This window comes from Monodon monoceros, unplaced genomic scaffold (genome assembly GCF_005190385.1).
Source record: "Monodon monoceros isolate NGI ecotype Baffin Bay Population unplaced genomic scaffold, NGI_Narwhal_1 Super_Scaffold_8, whole genome shotgun sequence".
NCBI classification, from domain to species: Eukaryota; Metazoa; Chordata; class Mammalia; order Artiodactyla; family Monodontidae; genus Monodon; species Monodon monoceros.
Window position 1 is genome coordinate 69,778,571 of NW_021703785.1, and position 20,778 is coordinate 69,799,348.

The 20,778-nt window shown below is 35.6% G+C and overlaps 1 protein-coding gene across 9 annotated transcripts in view; it reads right to left on the minus strand.

Annotated features, from left to right (window-relative positions):
- PAN3 (poly(A) specific ribonuclease subunit PAN3) overlaps nucleotides 1-20,778 on the minus strand; it is a 118,251-nt gene that overhangs the window by 48,334 nt on the left and 49,139 nt on the right. For all 9 annotated transcript variants that reach the window (XR_003791720.1, XR_003791721.1, XM_029210143.1 and 6 more), the window contains one exon: nucleotides 18,509-18,659. Coding sequence is in view for 7 of the 9 variants with exons in the window: in XM_029210143.1 (XP_029065976.1) it covers nucleotides 18,509-18,659 (151 nt within the window). In the remaining 2 variants the exon portion in view is untranslated. The remainder of the gene's footprint in view (nucleotides 1-18,508; nucleotides 18,660-20,778) is intronic.

Below are 20,778 nucleotides of genomic sequence, written 5' to 3' on the forward strand. Positions count from 1 at the left end.
TTTCAATCTCAATAGCTTAAAAACTATGCACAGCCTTTGTCCCAGAAATTCTAGCTCTGGAAAGTACCCTAAAGAAATAATCCTAAATCCTGAAAGACATTTATAGTTAAAATAAATGTATATAGGGACTTCCCTGGTGGCACAGTGTTTAAGAATCTGCCTGCCAATGCAGGGGACACGATTCGAGCCCTGGTCCAGGAGGATCCCACACGCCACAGAGCAACTAAGCCCGTGTGCCACGACTACTGAGCCCACGTGCCACAATTACTGAAGCCCGCGTGCCTAGAGCCTGTGTTCTGCAACAAGATAAGCCATCACAATGAGAAGCCCGTGAACTGCAACGAAGAGGAGCCCCTGCTCATTGCAACTAGAGAAAGCCCGTGTGCAGCAATGAAGACCCAATGCAACCAAAATAAATAAATAAATAAATTTATAAAATAAAATAAATGTATATATACACAGAGCATATACATATGTGCTGCTTTTTAAATGGTAACACTATAATTCAACATTTTAATAGATAAAATAAGTTTTTAAAAACTGAATGCAATTCGAAGGATAGAGAAAACACTATCAATCTGAAGTCTATTAAGGGGGTAAGAATGGTTTTAGGAGAAAATAGCTCATTATAAGTGATGTTCTGTGATGTACACTAAATTTTTCCCATGACACAATTATTTAATTCAGTTAAGAAATAAAGAAAAGCTGTTTGAATACTTAATAACTTTACCTTTAAAAATTTTCTTTTAAGTTTACGTTCTGAATAACCTTGAGCATATGTTTGTTTGCACAAATATCATCTTCACTGCCTTGTAATAAAATACACCAAGTTAAAAACCCTAAATTTAGAAATCCTTAGTCAGTATTTTTGCTTAATGAAAATCACCCTATTGAGTCACACTTAAATTCATATAATTACCTACTTAAATTTAAAGATAAATAAGAATCTACTTCATAAACTGCCAACAGTTTGAAGAGAATGTTTTACAATTTCCAATTTTTAAGCCAGAAGTAGACTAAGCTTCTCCCCTTTCTACAAATTAGACAATGGGGCCTGACACAGCTCAGGCACATAAACTCAGTGAAGGTAGAAATGAAGATAGACTCTAAGTCCCTTGAGTGCTATTACAACCCAGTGGAGCACTCCATGCTGTTGAATTTAACCCAAATTTAAATCCCTGAAGGCCATATAAAACTAATGCACCTAGAAGAAAAAGTTTAAGGAGAAAATGTGATTAAAGGCATAAGAATTGTCAAATTTCAGAACATATAAAATATTAAAGGAGGGGAGGATGGTACAACCAGTGCACAACATTTCTCTGTTCAAGCTTCTGGATTTCTACAATAAGCCTCAAAACTATACTGTCAATCCTAAAAGTTTAGGTACTGTGAAAAGAAACTAGTCATAGGAAGCGATGTATGACCGCTACAGACAAGGGTGATCCAGAAAATCCTTGAATTTAAAGACAATTAGAATTTAAAGACTTGAATTAGTGTTTCTGAAGATTCCTAGCAACATGAAAGTCTGGGTTATTTTCTTTATTAAAGTTTCTTTTTTTTTAAGTTTATATGTCTAATGATATTAATTCCACCACCGCCCCCACCCCCGACCCCAGCAAAGGCTATTATTACACTAATGGGATTCATTTTATAATAGATGGCATCTAAGAATCCAGGGACTAAATGGCAATAATCCGTCAAGATGTTGCCATTAAGTAAAAAAATGTAAATATTTTACTAAATTTTATTTTGGGGACATTTTACCATCACTTTTAAGTCACAAACACAGGTAAGAAAACTTTAAAAAGTGGACATAAATAAAGATTTAACTGAGACAACCATCATATAGCCATGCTCACATTTTAAATGTGGATCTAATCCTCAAATAGACTGTACAAAATAAAACAAACCACTATCCAAAAAGCAACAGGATTAGGAAGTAAAAGCTAAAATAATATTAGTCTTTACAGTCTTTACTTCTTTCCCCGTAATAATTCCATCATTCAATCAAATTCAGCTTTGTAGATAATTATCAAAACTGGCTAAAACTGTTATTAATCAAAAGTACCAGGCTTAAGGTAATAATAATCATGCAACTAATGAACCTAAAGCTGAAATGTATAAACTCTCATTTGTCTAAAAGCCCAATTTTCCAAATCCTGACATGATGAATGATCACTTCCACTTCTAGCCTAAACAATAATCAACTCAAATATTGACTAGGTAAAATTCCCATTATTCCTATATATTTTAAATCATACTAACTTTCAAATGATTAAAATAAATTAATATATTTATAACCCTTTAACTCTTAAACCACAAAATTATTTGTTACCACACAGATGTATATACCTTTGGCCAAAGTATTGCCGGTATCATGCCACACCCTGTTTTTAAAAGCCTCCAAAAAGACAATCCACAGTATTCCTGCATAATTTATAGTGGCCTAGAATATTAGGATAAGAAAAGTTTCCTTTCTATAGCTTAAATCCCTCATGTCTCATATAAAAAAATCCATTTAATTAAACATTAAAATTATCCTCATTTCCTTGAAAACTGAAACTAAAAAAATAACCTTTTAAGGTAAAAATTGTTAATTATCAAAATCACAATATTAGCCATAAGCCACGATAAAAATTATTCACTAATCTAGTAAAATATACACTAATCAAGTTAAGTTCAATTTAATCCTAAAAGTTGCAAGCCACAAATGCAAACTACCTTTGCAAAGATGAAACAACCCAAATGCCAAAAGGTTTACTGGAGAGAAATGTTTATAACCCCATGTGGAAAAAGGATAGCTTGGATTCATAAGTAGACTGCTAAAGCCCTATGCTGACCTCTCAGGAGCATACTAATTCTTGCTGGCGACAAACAGTAAAATTTCTACACTTTAAAGAATTGTTTCATTAAGTGTGGTGATAAAATGAAAACAAAGTCAGTAAGAATATTGATTGATGTCAACTGCCAGAACTGATTCCTTCACAAACCCTGTTTTCACAACAGCAACCCCTTATGATTAGGGGAATTAAAAGTTGCTGAACGCAACAATCCCTTCAGTTAAACAAACAGACCCCTCAGAGCTGTCCAACGCTGCCCAAACTATCCATCCTTTAGTCGAATCAGTCAGTTTCATGAATTGTAGGATTTATCTTCAAGTCCAGTGCTGACTCAGAGGGTAGCTTGTTCCCTAGAGAAAACAACCAACAAAAATCAGAACAGCTACTGCTCATAAGCTCTTTCAACACCCAAGTGGAAAGGACAACTTAATGGGTCCAAAAAAATAGTTCAACTTCCTTTCAGCTACAGGAGTAGCCAATAAACTGAAAGCATCTATATAACTGCCATAGGCAGTTCCTGGTTAAAGCTTTCACTCAGTTACAGTAAGAAATGTTAAAACTAAAAAGCTTACAAGAGAAGCTATCACACACACCATAGGGTTTCTCACCCAAGAAGAAATTTGCAAGGACTATAAATGGGAAGTATTTCAAGGGCCAAAGCTGTTATTTTGTTTTGTTTAATCTGTGAAAAGCTGCCTTTCGTGTGTGTGCGTGCGTGTGTGTGTGTGTGTGGAGTGGGGGGAATTAAATATTTCCACCCAGAAGCAGTCTACATGTCTAGGGCACTAGCTTTGCTTATGGCCATACATAAAAAACTAGTGAAATGTTACTTAATTCCCTAAACGCAAGGTCCTCATATTCACTAGTCAGAGAGAATATTCTGAATTAAAAGATAAAAAGAGTAACATGTTCTGTTTCAAGATATGCAATAGTGAACTGCCTTCCCTATTATTTCTAAAAACCAAAAAATCAACATGTACAGCCTTAGAGCCTCAAAATATACCACAATAAAACGGGGGGGGGCCTTTGCATTTCATGAGTTAGGGGTTCTGTCTACAAAAATACGTTGTTATGAAAAAAAAAGAGGGAAAAACCTCCATAAGAAGAAAGGCAACTGAAGAACTCAAGCTACTTTCAGAAACATTATTTTGTCCTTTCCGGCGCATGAGGCTAACAGCTTTTCACAGAACACACACTCCTCAAGACCACCTCCAGAGGGAGGCGTGAGGGTGGCCAGCACAACTTTCCTTTCTAAAACATTTATTCGTGTGGGGAAAATTCTAATCAAAAAATTTCCCTTGTCACTTCCAAGCTCTAATATGGAAAATTCTTGATTCTCCACCAAGAACCTCAGTGCCTCAGAGCTCAGATTTATGGAGGACAAAACTAGTAGTGACTACACACTGTCTTGAAAACTACTCTTTTGAATATAAGCATCTGACAGGTTATGGGGTTTTTTGGTTTGGTTTTAAAGCCTTACTCATTCCTCATTTTCCCAGCCTCTCTCAGAGAAAGGAGAGTTAAATCCTGCTGTATGTAATGAATGGTACCTGTCATAAACTATCTGGGGAGAATTCACCAAATGGCCACTCAAATCATTCCCTGTAGCCTGTGGTTCAGGTGAGAAAAACAGCAACCCTCCCAGCTTCCTCAACCTGAGTACCAGTGGATCGCTTCCCATCAAGAAACAGGGCTCTGTGCCGGTGGTTTTCAATCTGCATTGAGCAGAACCCTAAGCTTCCAGAAATGCTTCGGGGTTCTGTAAATTCTTGATTTGAATTTCATCTGTTTTTTTCACTTTTAGTGAATCAACAATAAAATCACAAATGCAGGTCCAAATTAGCATGCATTCTTTTTTTAACAGAGATCATCACCAACATACTTAGCTTGTGTTGGGTTAGGGTATTCTCATGGAGGCTCAGAATAAAGCCTCTCTACTGTCACCCCTCTATATACATGGATCTTTCATTAGGAAGGCAGTGACTGCAATAATCTTTATTTAAATGCACATGCACTCAGAGAAAATGGAACAAATGGGTGCACAACTTATTCATGTGAATCATGATTTTTATGTTACTATATGACAGAAAATACAGAAAAGGAGACAGGAATATAAGACTAATTACTGTCCTTCACCCACCGATTTCAAATGACTGGGTTCGACATAATACCACATAGACTTGCTATTCTCACTGAAAAACTTCATGAGTAAGTTTAATAAACCTGACCCTGTAAATGCCAGTTTTATCCGCTTTATATAATTTTAGATTTGGGGACTACATACAGACTTCACAAGAGTTCTGCTGCTTTAAAAAAAATGTTTGAAAACCACTATTCTCTAAACTCTAATTAAGCTTTGGTATTCCTGGCTCACAGGTCCTCTAGGGGCAGAAATGGTAATTAAGTCTTATGTTTCTGACGCTTGCTGAGCTGCAGGTGCCTGATATCAACATGCTCCCAGCCTGCTGTCCAGTCCTGTCTTCTCTCCCCCCATCCTGACAACCCTCAAGAAACAATGTGCCATGGACTTATATACACTACTAAATGTAAAATAGCTAGCTAGCGGGAAGCAGCCGCATAGCACAGGGAGATCAGCTCCGTGCTTTGTGGCCACCTAGAGGGGTGGGATAGGGAGGGTGGGAGGGAGACGCAAGAGGGAGGAGATATGGGGATGTATGTATATGTATAGCTGATTCACTTTGTTATAAAGCAGAAACTAACACACCATTGTAGAGCAATTATACTCCAATAAAGACGTTAAAATAAAAAAAAAAGAAACAGTGTGCCAAACTCAGGGGTGCTAATGGCAAAGAAAATTGGTAACATTTTAAGAAAGAGACACCAGGTACTTCAAAATACATGACATTTTATCTCAGTGCCATTTTTCATTCATTTTTCCAAGTTCCTGCCCAATCTAACCTTATTCACTTGCCTAGCAATTTTAATTTGAAAAGAAAATTCCACTCTTCTGATATTTCAGAATGGTGGCTCTCCACATCACGCAAATGGCAAACTTCAAAAATATTTCTTTGAAAAGATAAATGAATAAGAAACTCCACTTAACAAAAGCAGTGACCAAGAGCCTAAGGTAGGTAAACAGAACCATCTATGTGAGCTAATTAATGACAGTAGTTTAAACTGTCATGTGGAATCACTGCACACTGGTACCAACGTATAGCTTGTCTAAAAAAAGTGCCAGTTGGCAAAAAACCTCGCCTTATCCTATTCCCTCCAGGCGAACTCTGTGGCCTCCCCTACAATCAGCATTTAAGGGTAAAGCCTGTTCCAGCAGGACCCTGCTCCAAGCCTATGGCTCGGTACTGTGCCTGACGTTTTCTTCACATCTGTCTTTACCTAACTCAGACTGAATTACTTTATGAAAGTTCACTAACTGAGCGAAAACAATTCTCTATTATGGTAATAAACCGGTTAAAACAAACAGAAAAAAAATAAACTTCACAGATTCTCAACTGTCTGTGTTAAAAATGTTTAAAGAAATCCTACCTATCCTTTAAAACCCATCTTATGGGTTTTCCATGAAACTTCATCCTGGATAACCTCACTCGAATCAGATAAAATCTCACCTTCCTACAAATTTTCTGGAATTCTGAACTTTTTTGTTTTCTCTCAAAGGGTAGATGTCAGAATCTCCTGTGAAATCTTTAAACATACAGACAATGGCGGTGCTCCAAATGTGGGGTTTCTGACTTCATAAGTCTTACATGGGGACGGGGAAGCTGTATATGCAAAGCACCACGGGCTAATCTGCAACTACATATGAAAGCTTTACCGGAACCACTGCAGGAGATCAGGCACTGAGCAAGGTTCCAGGAATTCAAGCAATGAGATCTAGTTCTGATCTCATGAAGTTCATACTTTACTCATAAAGCCCACGACAGTGCTTAAAATTTTTCAATTTTAGTGTTTACTCTAGGTCTCCACGTGTGATCACAATAGTGGATAAAATGATAAAAATGCTTCCAGAAGCACTTAACTTTAAGTGAAGGAAATAAATAAAACATACAGACCAAACTTTAAAAACATTAAGAGATACTGAAAACATTATAGAAGCATAGAGATGGAAGACAGTAATAATGACTTCAGAAGTAGAAATGGCTTTGAAAGGGGGAGAAGAAAAAAAAAAAAAAAGAGAGGCATTTGACCTAATCAATGAAAAACAGGCAAGATCTCAAGAAACTGAAGAGCCTTCCAAGTAGAGGCAGGCACAGAGATGGCAAAAGTGCTGCCATTTTCAAATGCATATCCTCAAATATGAGACGTATTTTATATCAGAGGAGGTCCTCCATGAAGAAAAGAAAGCTGGTAGGCATTTTCAATTATTTTAATTCTAAAAATATTTAATAAGCATGTAGACATAGTTCCTTCCACAAGGGAGCTTATATTCCAATAGGCATGAAGAGGACCACTCATTCTAATACAAAGAAAAATGCAAGTTCAAATTGTAGTAAGTTCTAAAAAGGAAGTAAACAGGAGAACACCATGAAAAATAATGATGGGAAATTTCCTCTACATTAGTCAAAGGCCCTTCTCTGTGACACTTTAAGTCACTTTGTAAGTGACACCTAAGAGAACGCAAGCAACCATCCATGGAAAGAACAGGTGAAACAGCACATGCAAAGAACATGAGCCAGAAAGGAGCTTGACATATTTGAGGAAGACCAGTATGGTTGGAACTGAACACACAATGGAAAGGGTGAAAAGGTGAGATTCGAGAGGTATGTAAGACACATCATATACCGTAGTAAGGGACTTGGAGTTTATTCTAATGACAACTAGAAAGCCATAATGTGCTTACTTTTACTTTTAGGAAAATATAAAGAAAAAGTAAAATATGTTTACTGATTTACAGTAACATTTCAATTATTAAAAATTGTATTCGATTAGAAGTACAAAGATTCTCTCTTCATTACATTACACAATAAAAATAAGTTTCAAACACACTCCAAAATGCTTTCTTTACTTATTTTTTAAATATAAATAACCTCTAATAAAAGCCATGTGGACCAAACCAATATAAATGCAACTCAGATTCCACCTGTGATATCCCCCTCAATATCTAGAGAATTTCAGCAACTGACTTCTATAAGCATACTTCATTTTAGTTGAATATCTACCTGTGATAAAAGGTATTTGGACTACCTGGATATTAAAAACACTGTAAGCACTAATAAAACTATTAAGTGTCCTAACGCTTCCTCACAAAATTTATTTAATCTCATTGACCAAATGTAGGTAAAGACTGTCAGTTCATACTATGAGTTTAACCCAAGTTGTATCAGCCACATACTCGTACACAATATTTGATGGAGACCACAGCCTGCACAACTATTTCACTTTCCATGTGTACACACAGTAATCCTCCACTGGGCCTAACTTCAGCCTTACCTCTATCAAGAGCCTCATCTCCATATGAGTTTTCATCAATTAATTCAACAAATGTTAGAATACTATGTGTAAACTACAGTACCTAAACCTCTCAAAATGTGAATAACTTGTCCAGATTTTTAACTCTCTTGAAAACAACTGAATTACAACTTTAAGAACTATACCCTCTGGCCTGCATGTTAGGTCACTTACTTGGATCACTATAATATTTGAAGAAACAGAACAGTGACCTGCTTGCCCCCAAACTTGACAAAATTATCTGAATTAATAGGATCTTCTCTAGCCTCTGCAATGGTGTCAATCTCTTAAATCATAACACGTACATTATTTAAACAGAGTCAAAACAAAATGGGAGGAGGACAGGTGTTAGCCACCAAACAAACTCTTCTGGATCAAAAGAACCATTTTTCTTCTCAAGTGACAGTGAATGTTTATGACTAAATGGTATGCTTCATTCACTGATAAATTATGTTGTATTGTTTATGAACAATAAACATACTCCAAGACAACCATGTCTGATTATAAAAAGTTATAGTCATAAAAAATAAGATTACTATTAGTTAACAATGTAATTTTAACTTTAAATTTCTTTCCAACAAATAAAAGCTAGTAGCAAATTAAGAAGAAAAAATAGTCTGGCTTCAAAAAATGTTGTTATTGAATCAATAAACACTTCTTACTTCTTTAACATTAATAACAATTTAGTTGACCTTTACATAAAAATCTTAAAACATACATATTAAAACGTAACATGCAAATAAAAGATATCTGATTACTAGTTCTAGATCCGTGAGGTTTAAAATTTTAAACAGCCACGGTACGTATGCTATGCATTTTTCAGACATTCTGAAAAATTTATGAGATGTATCAATAATTGATTTATATTATGTGTGTCCCATAAGCATTACTAAGGTAGAAGAAATCCCTGTGGCCTGGTTTCACTTAAACGGTATTTGTGATCTTGGCTGAGCTTCAGGAACCCCTGTAACAATTAATTCAATGGTTACTTATCTGATAACTTCAGTTACTCAGTACACAGACTCGAACCAGAAAAGCGAAATCAGCCTCAGCCAAAGAATAATTTAAAGCCCCATGCACCTTATTCACAGGCAACAATTCAAGTCCTTGACTCAAAGTCTTTTTCTTATTTAAAGAAAGCAGCAGATTAGGAGAAGAAAAGGGTTGTAAGAAGAAAGAGGAGAGAAGGCAGCACAGAGCATTAAGTAGAGCAGTAGCTCTCAAAATGGACTCCCCAGAAAAGTCAGCAGCACCACCTGGAAACACATTAGAAAAGGAAATTCCCTGGCTCACCCAGACAGACCTACAAAATCAGCAGCTCTGGGGATGGGACCCAGGGAGTGCTGGGTTTTAACAGGTACTCCAGGGGATTCTGACAGACTCAAGAACCACTGTCCTAGAGTTAGGAATACTAACAGCACAACAGAGTCATCAATAAAAAGCCAGTAAGAACTCACTAACATGGTTCAAATAAACTTGTCTGAGTATGTCCATTCAAGGTACTACATTCAGGCACTTTAATAGACTCAGACAGCAAGAGAAATTCCCTCCAAGGAGTTATAATCTGATTGAGGTAGGAGGACAATGGAAAGGGTGAAGAATCCAAGTAATTACATAACACTGAAGCAAGCTGCTCTTCAAACTCCCGTTACCTAAAAGGTAGCAACTGCACTCTGGTTCACTATAATCACCTGGCGCACGTCAAACTGAGCATGAGTCATCAAAGCAAAGTCAGTTCTGCGTGAAGCAACAGAAACTACAAAGTCTGGAAATCTTTCTTTGAAAAATTGCTGAGAATATGAAGTTTTGACAATGAAAGCCATAAAGCTTCTTATATCCAAAAATTCAAGTGTGATGGAGAGCTTCATTTTCCATGATGCTAGATAAATCAGTTACTGTAGCTGTTTTGGTGATTTCTTTAAAGTAGATACAAAAGATGCAAATAAGATAATGCCCCAAAATGTCTTTATATGAGATAACCAGGGTCAACTTAAAATTCTGCATCCAAAGAAGACTGGAGCATGTAGGCCAGCTGCTTAAAAAGATGAAAGTCTGGATTTTGGTGGACAGTCATGGTTGGAGAAATTTTGCAGACAATTTCCAGGTTTGTCCATAACAACTTCCCACTCAGGGTCCTCCATGCTTTCCCCCTTCCAGCTGACTGGAGAGATGCCTAGAAACCCTTTGACCTGGGTCCTTAAGTACATGGAGAACAGGATCCCAGACAACCTGAAAAATCTGTCCTGGACTGTTACAAAAGCAAGAAATAAATTCTTGTCATGTGAAGCCACTACATTTTGGATCTCCATGTTTCAGCTGTTTAGCCTACCACATCACAACAGTGGGCAATAAGATTATGGTCCATAGTAACTATGGCTTAGGGAGCATTTTGGTGACAACAATTATATTAATATCCTATTGATCTGTACTGTTTTCTAAAAGGTACACCCCCCACCAAAAGGGACTATTACTTACTAGTTATTATTTATAGGAATACCATTCTAAAATTTGGATAACCACATCACAAATATGGGAAGATGTTCATGAAATCATAAGAAAACATCTCATTTCAGAATATCAATGTGTAAGAGATTCATGACTAAAAAATCAAAAACTAAATATTATCACCATCAACATGTAGTCCACATCTGAGTTTCTGCTCGTATACATGGTTGGAGTTTACATGCCTGTGTGCACTGAGGGTTTTAAAGGGATACATCTCTCTGATTCCTCTACTTTTACTAAGACTCTGCCCCATGCCCTACTGTAGGGTAAATGCACATCCAAAAGGCAAAAAGAGTAAGAAAAAAAGATGACTTTCACATATGAATATGACTAGTCAGGCTGAGAAGAATCAGGGAAAAGTCAATAAAAGAGGCTGCCACCATTCAATTCATTCCTACAGAATTAGAGGACCATTCCTATCTAGACATGTTACACACAGCATAGTAATTTTGTCCACACAAACACTCTCTCTCTACTAAGTACCTACAATGCACCACTGAGCCAAAAGGTGAAAGAAAAAATGATCCCTGGAGGTTTCAACCTATTTGACTCAAAGGAAATAAAAAGACTGACTTCTAACTCTCCACATCCAGCTGAGAACCAGGAATGTTCTTGGGCATTCACAAATACATGCTGTCTCTCCCTGCCTTCTCAGTTCATTCAGGACCTCTACAACACTCTGATTCACCCCAGACCCTAACCTTACACTGCTGAAACAAAACCCCCCTCATCTGTACCTGTGATACAAAGGATTTTCTATTTACACATACTATGTCAAGGAAGTCCATATACCTTTTAAAGTCCTTTTTAAGTCTAGTAGCAACACACAAATCAAACTCTTCTCTCCTTTTTGCTACTTCACATCACTGTTTTCATTTCTGTCTCCTTTTAGTGTACCTATCTATCTCCTATTGATCAACATGTCACAAAACAATACAATTTTAGATTAGAAAGACTTTTAAAATTATCTAATATTATCTTCTTATAGAAATGAAAATGCTAAAACACAGGGATCAAACAGCATGCTGAAAGCTACATAGCTGCTTTAGTAGAAGAACTGGTACCATGTTCCAAAGGCAATCAAGTCACGATCCAATGAAAGGAGCCCCAAAACAGCAGGAGATGCTGCTACAGTTGTAGATCACTGAACCTATAGTTGAAGGGAACCCCTACCCACTCCCATTCAGCCCTTACTTCTCAGTTAAAGAACAAGTTGGCCAATACATGAGATTGAAACAGGAAGTCCACAATAGAAACGCTCAAACCTAACAGGACACATTAACCAGGGATTCCCCAACCAGCAGAACAATATCCACTGTCAGCTACTTTAAGCCTTACCTGGCAGGTCTCCAAGCCAGCTGCGGCAGCCACATCCCCCTCGCGCCATTAACGTCTCGCCTCAGTGTCCTGAAATTCCCAACCAGGAAGGAAATATAGCCAGCAGGCACTCCCAACCCAGTCACGGCTCTACAGTTCTACTGTTAGTAACCTTCCCTGGGACGTCACCATCTGTACCCATAAACATGCATACACCGAGCAGCCCCCACCTAGGATGAGCTCAACATTACAGGACCTTCTTCACAAAAACCTCAGGGACCCCTGGCCTTAACTATAAAGTTTTCTTTTATTTTTTAATGTAGAAAGCAAGCCCCAATTAGAAAACCTGGACATGTTTGAGTGATTCTGCTGAATATACCTGAAAAACAAAGTAGTTACAAAAAACGGAAACATGCAATTTAAAAATAATACAAATATTTTGACTGGTTTTAAAAGTGTTTTAGCATCTCAAAACACACAGCAACTCTAGTTCTGATAAAGTTAAACTTTCAACAGGCATATTTCTGTTCCTCATGTGACAATACACCTACACCCTCTTGAACACCTGCAGTATTTAGGAGTTCTTCAAAGATGTTTACGGGATCGTTAAAATTCACTGTAATTAAGAGATACCCACCAATTAAAATTTTTTCTCTGAGATAAAAATGAAGCTGAGAGCATTTATTAGGCACCCTCTTTATGCCTAAATTTGTGCTAGATAAGAAGTGACTCCGTCCCTTCTTAAGGAATTTGTAATGTGCTTAGGAAATCTAGACTGACACTTAAAACAGTTAGAAGAATACTTTAATGGTAAACTACCTCTATTGCTATTAAGGGTAAAAATAATTCACAGAAACCAGTTCAGATGGAAATATCAAAATAAACTCATGGTAGGATTACTTGACGGTCCCACAAAATTCATTTAATGAAAAATAATTACAAGGAAGATCTGTTTTAGAGTTACATCATATGAAACAGGGAGATGTTTTAGAATTACCTAAATATTTTGTATAATTTTTATTTTCAATAATTATACTACTTAGTAAAACATAAAATAATCTAAAATGATAGCTTATAGTTTTTATGCCTTGAGTGATTTTAATGTAGAGCCTAAAGTACAAAGAGAAATTTGAAATATGAACTTAGATATTTACCATCTGCAAAACCATAGCTTCAATCCATTAGCAACCTATTTTCCCAATGGTACATACACTCCTTAGCTGGATATCAGAGTAGTAATACAGGTAGGTAGACATATCTGAGGATTTAATTTTACCCACACTAGTGTTACAGCATTATGACCTACAAGAGGTTCCTGATTTTTGACTTATACAATTTATTAATTTTAACAGTATTTTCCCAGTTTGCCGTCTCTCTTGTTTGCGTCAAAAACAGATCAGTTATATGGACACACACATACATACAACTAGTCTAAAAAAACAACTGAAAGGGCTATCATGTAGGAAAGATTTTAATTTATTCTATTCAAGGAAAAGACCTAGGACTAATGGATAAAAGATACACATGACAGAGTTTAGTTCAACAAAAGATCTAATTTTCTTTTTTATTCAAACTATTAAAATGTACACTGGGCTGCCTTGGTTGGCTATGTAATTCTTTATTACTGTAAGTGAAAAAGCAGAAGGTAGATGATAATCTCTCAGGAACGCCACCTCTAAACTGGCACAAGGCTGAACCATGGAAACCCCAAAGGTTCCACTTAGACCAGTGACCAGTGTCAGATTACCGCATCGTCCAACTAGTATGCAACTGAAATGAATGAAGCCTCCATTTCTTCATTATGATATAAAACATCATAGAATCAGAGAACTTTATTCTTTAGCACAGAACTTTAAAAAAAAGATCACCTTTCAACATTAGAAGTACGAGAATATTTTTAAATAGTACATTATATATATTAAAAGTTAAATATTTTTCAACAAGAATGATGGATGAATATTAATTTTCCCTTTTCTTTTCCCTTCCTCTTTTTCCCCATACCTTGCCCAAGCCAAAAAATAAAGAATGTAAGCCAATTTTATCTATCAATTTGGCACTCACAGGAATATATAAGAAACGATTAAGTGTTTCAAAAAACTGGATCTGGGCTTCCCTGGTGGCGCAGTGGTTGGGGGTCCACCTGCCGATGCAGGGGACACGGGTTCGTGCCCCGGTCCGGGAAGATCCCAAATGCCGCGGAGCGGCTGGGCCCGTGAACCATGACCGCTGAGCCTGCGCGTCCGGAGCCTGTGCTCCGCAACAGGAGAGGCCACAACAGTGAGAGGCCCGCATAGTGCAAAAATCAAACAAAAACAAAAACAAAAACAAAACTGAATCTAAAAGTATACTTTAAAATTTTTCTAAAATATTATGATTAAATTTTAATGAAGGAATACAATTATTTAATAATGATAGGTTTAGTATAATTATTGGATGCTTCTCATCAAATCAATCATCTGAGATTACCATAATAATTTACAATAAAATATACTCATGGTCCAAAAATCTGCACCATTCTCATCTTGAAGGAATGAATATTTGAAAGTACTAAAAAGTCACTTATGGCTCTCTTTCTCATTTATAAATCGATGGCATCTTCAAATTCAAGAACTCCCCTCTACCTCTCCCAAGTGTACACACACAATCAAGCAGAACAAGAGATGCTCAATTCCTGAGTCACAGCTGTGCACTAAACCACCAGGTGACGTATTAGAGCACTACCCAGAAATGTACGCTCCTGCTGCTACCTCTCTTAGAATCACCTTCAAACAGACTACGGCCAAGACTGAGGTAATTAAACTTAAAGTACACCAAGACTTAGCTTACCAAGTCTACTACCACATCAAAATACTCTCAGGAAAAATTCTGATAGAAAACCATTCACAGCAATTAGTTCTCATGATAAAATTATTTTCCATGGCACAAAAAATTAAAGTATAAGCTGTCTTTTCACATACTTAGCATAGTCATATTTTCATTTCTAAAGGCTATTCCAAAAATGTTTTGCCTAAAACTAGACCTATTAGAAAAATATATCTTTATACATTACTTTAAAGGTATTGTTACTATATCACACTCAGGAAATAAAATTTTGCTAAGGGTGTGTTAAACCAGTGATTCTTAACTTTTGGAAGGCTGTGGCCCTCCAAGAGGATAATAAAAGCTGTGACCAGAGAAAAATGTGTATTTACAAATTAAAAATATGTATATAATTGTAGGGGTTCTAAAAGACAGTTAAGCCCAAGTTAAGTGCCATACCCCAAATACTAGCTCTTATAACTACCTTCATAGAAGACACTTAGAAATACAGCTATCATTCTCCAGTTAAATGTGCGGAAAACAACTAAACCTATAGCTCCTTCATTTCTTAAATTAAAATGAAATGTATATACAAGTCAATGGAAACTTAACGTGTGCTGCATATATTTAACACTTTCAAATACCTTTTAGACCCAATTAGCTATTTAAATTCAAATAATTTTTGTATAAAGTTTTACTTCTTGCATTACAACCTTTTTTAAATAAAAATCATGTTTTTAAAGTGATCAAGTTTTAGAGGAGCCTGATTCACTCAGGATCCACTTTGTTCCACACATTACATTCTTCTTCCTTACGATCTGAGGAAATAAAAATCTTAACATCTACTCAACTTTGCTCAAATATTTTTACATTTTTGGTCGAAGGATATATTTAAATATGTATTTTTTCACATATAATGAAAATGACATTACTCTAGTTTACATCTGAGTGCCAAAATATTTAAGGTTTCATATTTTTTAGGAAAACAATAATTTGACATATTTTCAAGGGTACTAATTTCTGGAACAGAAGTTGAAAAAAAGAGAAAATGAAACTTTATAACTGAAAATTATCACTAGGTTACACCTACAGTAGACAAGGAGGATTAAAGATCAGTTAAATCACCACTAAGGCAGGTAAATAAACTTCTATGACCTTTCTTATTCTACAGTCTTAAAGTGAAAATACCAAGAACCTCTCCTAGGCCTTGAAAAAAATATTTATAGGTAAGAAGTAATGGAAGACACTGAAGGGATAAAATGTTTTTCTGAAAGTACAGACTTAATTTTGTTTTCCTTTGCTCATCTCCAGAGAGTGTTAAGCCATTAACTAAAAGGAGAAAATATGGAGAAATAATAAATGCAAAACCATTAATCACTCCAGTATTTTTGGAAAATATTTTAGCCTCGTTGATTGCCATTTGAATAAAGAACAATTTTTAAATAGTCGGTATAAAGAATTCAGGAATACATTTAATATAATATACTGACCTATTTCCAATGGTTCCAGACAGTAATTACTTTCATTAATAAGAAGCAGAATGACCACTTTAATGTTAGGGCTATGTAGAAGAAGAGTAAATAGTTTTAAATTAATTCATTTCATCCTAAATTTAGGTTGTGAAATCCAATTGGGACCAATGAAACACCTACCTACACTCAAGTTAATAACAACTGGAAACCTTAAACAAATACCACAGCATTAATGGATTTTGTAATTAAATGTTTTCAGTATCTAAAATTCCCTTTGACATTTTTAACTCCTCCAGTATTTAAAAAGCCCATCTTTTAGCCTGAACTAGTCTGATAAAAGATGTGTACAAAATATTTACTTATGAGACAAGGGAAAATGTGCTGTTAGGCGAAAATCAACTGGTGCTTAATTATGAAAGCCAAAGGGTTCTGACTGGCGTAAGGGTTTTGTTACTGTGGGTGCTTTATGAACACTGCTCTGAAGTCTGGACAATCCCTAAGAAAGTTCAGATGTATAGCTGACATGTAGATTATGCTCATGTAAACAATGTGAACACACCTCAATGGGAGAAAATCATAGTAGCATATTACTTACAAGTAAAACTTTAAGGCTACCAGGGATATTCAATTCTGACACTGCTCTCTAGGGAAGAATGGAAAATGTTTACAAATTTAACTGAACCTGAAAAGAGCTAAAGTAGAAAAAAAGGTAAAGGGACAAGTAAGGGGGAAGGAGTTGCAAGGTATATCTCAAGGCCCTCCACACAAAATTATCTTAAAAGTTTCACCAGAAAGGTATGTAATTCTTGGTTATGTTTAGTTAATAAAATGATCAACTGCTCACTGGGGTGGGGGAGGATGAGTGGGAGATGAGTGGGAAGGAGAATGAGATGGAGAGAGGGAGAGAGGGAGGGAGAGAAGGGGAGGAGGGAGAGGTGAGGGGAAGTAGGCATTGATAAAATCCTTGGCAACGCAAGGTTATTAAGCCTCTGAGTACACCTGATACTTTATACACTAAGCCGGATGCTCTGTTCCATAAAGTTATCATTATCTTCTCTCATTCTTCTTCCCAAAAAGGTCCTTGATTTCAATATCAATATCAAAACCAATGATTTATCACCATCACTGATTAGATTAAGCCCTGCCGGCAGTACTAGTTCCAGGCTGATCTAGATAGATCTTTTGGCTTCATTTAATGTATATAAATTTCCTTTTGTTTCTGTTATTTTAAACATTCAGGACCAAGTGATGATTTTCCAGTACAGGTTCCAGAAACATCATCTGGGTGGGTAGCTCAACCATTTCACAGACACAAGACAACCTGCTCAGCACTTACTATGAATTCAATATAATTCTGCATACATTACTTGTCTAATTAAGTTACTCAGCAGTAGGAATGGGTGATGTTAATTATCTTAGAAAACTTTCATATTTTGATATGTGTTTATGTTAGAAAGCAGAATACAAAATCTGCATGAATTTTTAGATAAAAGAGGGGAACTTCTAAGAAGATAGGGCTCTCAAAGGGTTACTCTGAACTATGCCTCAGGATCCCTGAGGTATAAGTGCATTTCTTCAAATTCTTCTCCTGCCATTTTGGGTAAACTTGGAAGAAAGTGTTGAGATGTACTGTCTTCCCTACCTCAACGACCCCTAATATTTCACATTTCTTTCCTACCATTGTTTATAATACTTTACCCAATTTGAATTACTGCTACAGATTTATAATCAAACACCTGAAAGGCAATACATCTAAACTTTTATTTTAAATGATATAAATTATTTTTTAGAAATTTATTTCAAAAGGAGGCCCTTGACGCTCTTACAGAAGTTTTTGAGTGAAAGAGCATTATCATGAACTTAAGGAAATACTACGGCCCAGACAGACTTTTTTTCTCAATAACCATTTTCTCCTTTAAATTTATTTTTGTGCTTTTAAACATCCTTATACTCAATTTTTGTTCATATTTAAATTTTGCTTTAAAATTTTCAACTACACATTTGGACTATGGTACCAAAACCTAGAACATAAAACTCATAATGTGTTCAAATATGACTCACTGAAGAATACAATTTCAGGTCTGGTAAACTACCAGCAAATGTGCTGAGACTTGCTATCTGGAACTCACTGGAAACAGTTACTCAACTTACCTGGGGCTAATCCAGCAGCAGCAGCAGGAGTCCCCATGGATGGGTGAGAGAACACTTGAGAGAAGGCAGACGCATGTGCCTGGGACGCGTTACTGAGCCTGGAGGTTGCTCCTCCTTTGGGAATAAACTCGCTTGCAGTAGGATTTGGTGTCTATTTAAAAATCAAATATAGTAAGTTAACACATTTTTAAGCCCAAAAAGACAATGAATCTACTAGGCATTATTCCACAGTGCTCTATTTACTGAGTAAAATATTTTACTGAAAGCATTTACAGTGTTTTTTAGTTTTCATATTTTGGGGTGGGATAATTAAATTTCTTGAAGAAAAATTTTCATCAAATTTGAGGGTTTTAATCATTTCTTTTGCAGAATTTAACTTCAGAACATGAAAATTTGCCTTTATTGTCAAATATACATCATTACCAAACTATCCTAACACATTTTAGAGAACTGGGATGTTGAAACTGCCTCAAAACTGAGCCAACAAGTTTCAAATTTAATGTCTTTAAACCACTTCTACCAGGATAAAGATCAAAACTGCCTTTATTCCAAAATTAATCACTTCCTTCTTTATAAGCACTTAAGACATTTCCCCAATAATATAGTACCATGTATTTAAATAACAGTAAAGACAAGAAAAGCACTTAAAAACAAGGCAAACACACGAGAGGACTCAACATATAAGGAAAACATAATAGAGGCTCCAATGTCTGCTAAGTATTCATGTAACTTGTTATATTAAAAAACATTTTAGTATGAGATTACATGAAAAAAATTTCCTCCCAGTTGTACAATGCCACCTCTTATCTAGTCAAGTGGCATGGTACCTTTGCCTTTAAGAATGACTAGCACGTTATAAGACTGCAAATCAATTTCACAAATGGTCTATATTTTGTCCATGTGGAAAAAATGAATATCCTAAATATTTTTCTGAAATTGTGACCTACATGCTTAAGTACAGTGAAGATTCAACACATTGATATTTGAATTCAACTTCCAAAAGGGTCGACCAAAGAGATAATTTAGTATGTTCATACTTCAGCCCACATTTTCTGTATACATATAAGCTAAGTTTAAAATACACTGAATGATGATGCAAAAAATTTAATCACTTGAAGTATTTTAGAACTGATCATTAAAATGGAAAAATATTTCCATAGAAGGCATCAAATAAAAAGATGGACTAATTACTGTACAATCCAAGAACAACTTCCCTACTCGATATGAATGACATTTTAAACTGCTAGGTTAGAGTTCAAAATATTAAATTTGGAAAATAGCAAGTCAAGAGGCTAACCTCATTTTAAACTCTAAAACAAATATTTTACTAGTTACGTTCCAGCTAAAATTAAATGCAAAGTAATAAAATACAGAAAAAATGTTAACCTGTGCTTAACTACAATATACTAGATGTACAGAGAACCTTTTACTGCCATATCTAAGACATAAAATTCTGAAGAAAAAAAAGAATCAGGCCTGAACCAAAACATATTTTCCAAAGAGAAAAAAAAAAGTCCTCTTCTGTCACTTATGTGTCTGTTTTAAAACCTTCCAAATTTAAAACATTGGCATCTTCTTTAAAAGTATGGCCAATTCCTTAATTTCTGGAGTAGAAAATAAGCCAACGCATTTTATTGACGTAGCAATCCCTAGTTATAAAAGAACAAATGGTTACCAAGAGGATCCCTTCAGAGCTAAATCAGTGTGTACTAGTTAATGCTGAATCTGTTTTAGAAGATGAAAGTCAAGATAAAATCAATCAGATAACTTGGTAAAAGAGGTCAAAACGCAATCAGAAAACTTGGTAAAAGAGTTCAGAACGCCTAGGAGAGATGGATACTTCAGGATTACAAGATTACTAAGAGACAGCAAATTTAGACAAAGAAATTAATCTAGTCTAATCCCGAGAAAAAGTATCACCCAGTTTCCATTTCATTTATACCTTACATTTACCTTGAATAAGAGACTTTTGATTTCAAAGCTGAGTTTCTCTAAATCAAATCTATTTTAAATTAGTCTGAAAGACTATTTTTAAGGGATCCTATAAAGGAGAAAAAGGAGGGGAAAATCTATTCTACCTCCCCCAAATAAATAATATATAAAATGCCATTAAATAATAAAGGTTCTTCAAATTTATTATGATAGAAGTTATTAAAATTAACTATGAAAATGTATACACTAAACTGCAACTTTTAGGGATTCAACAACCACAGATCCAAAAAACCTACCAGCAATGAATTTTAATTAAGAAGTGAAAAGAAGGGCCTAAA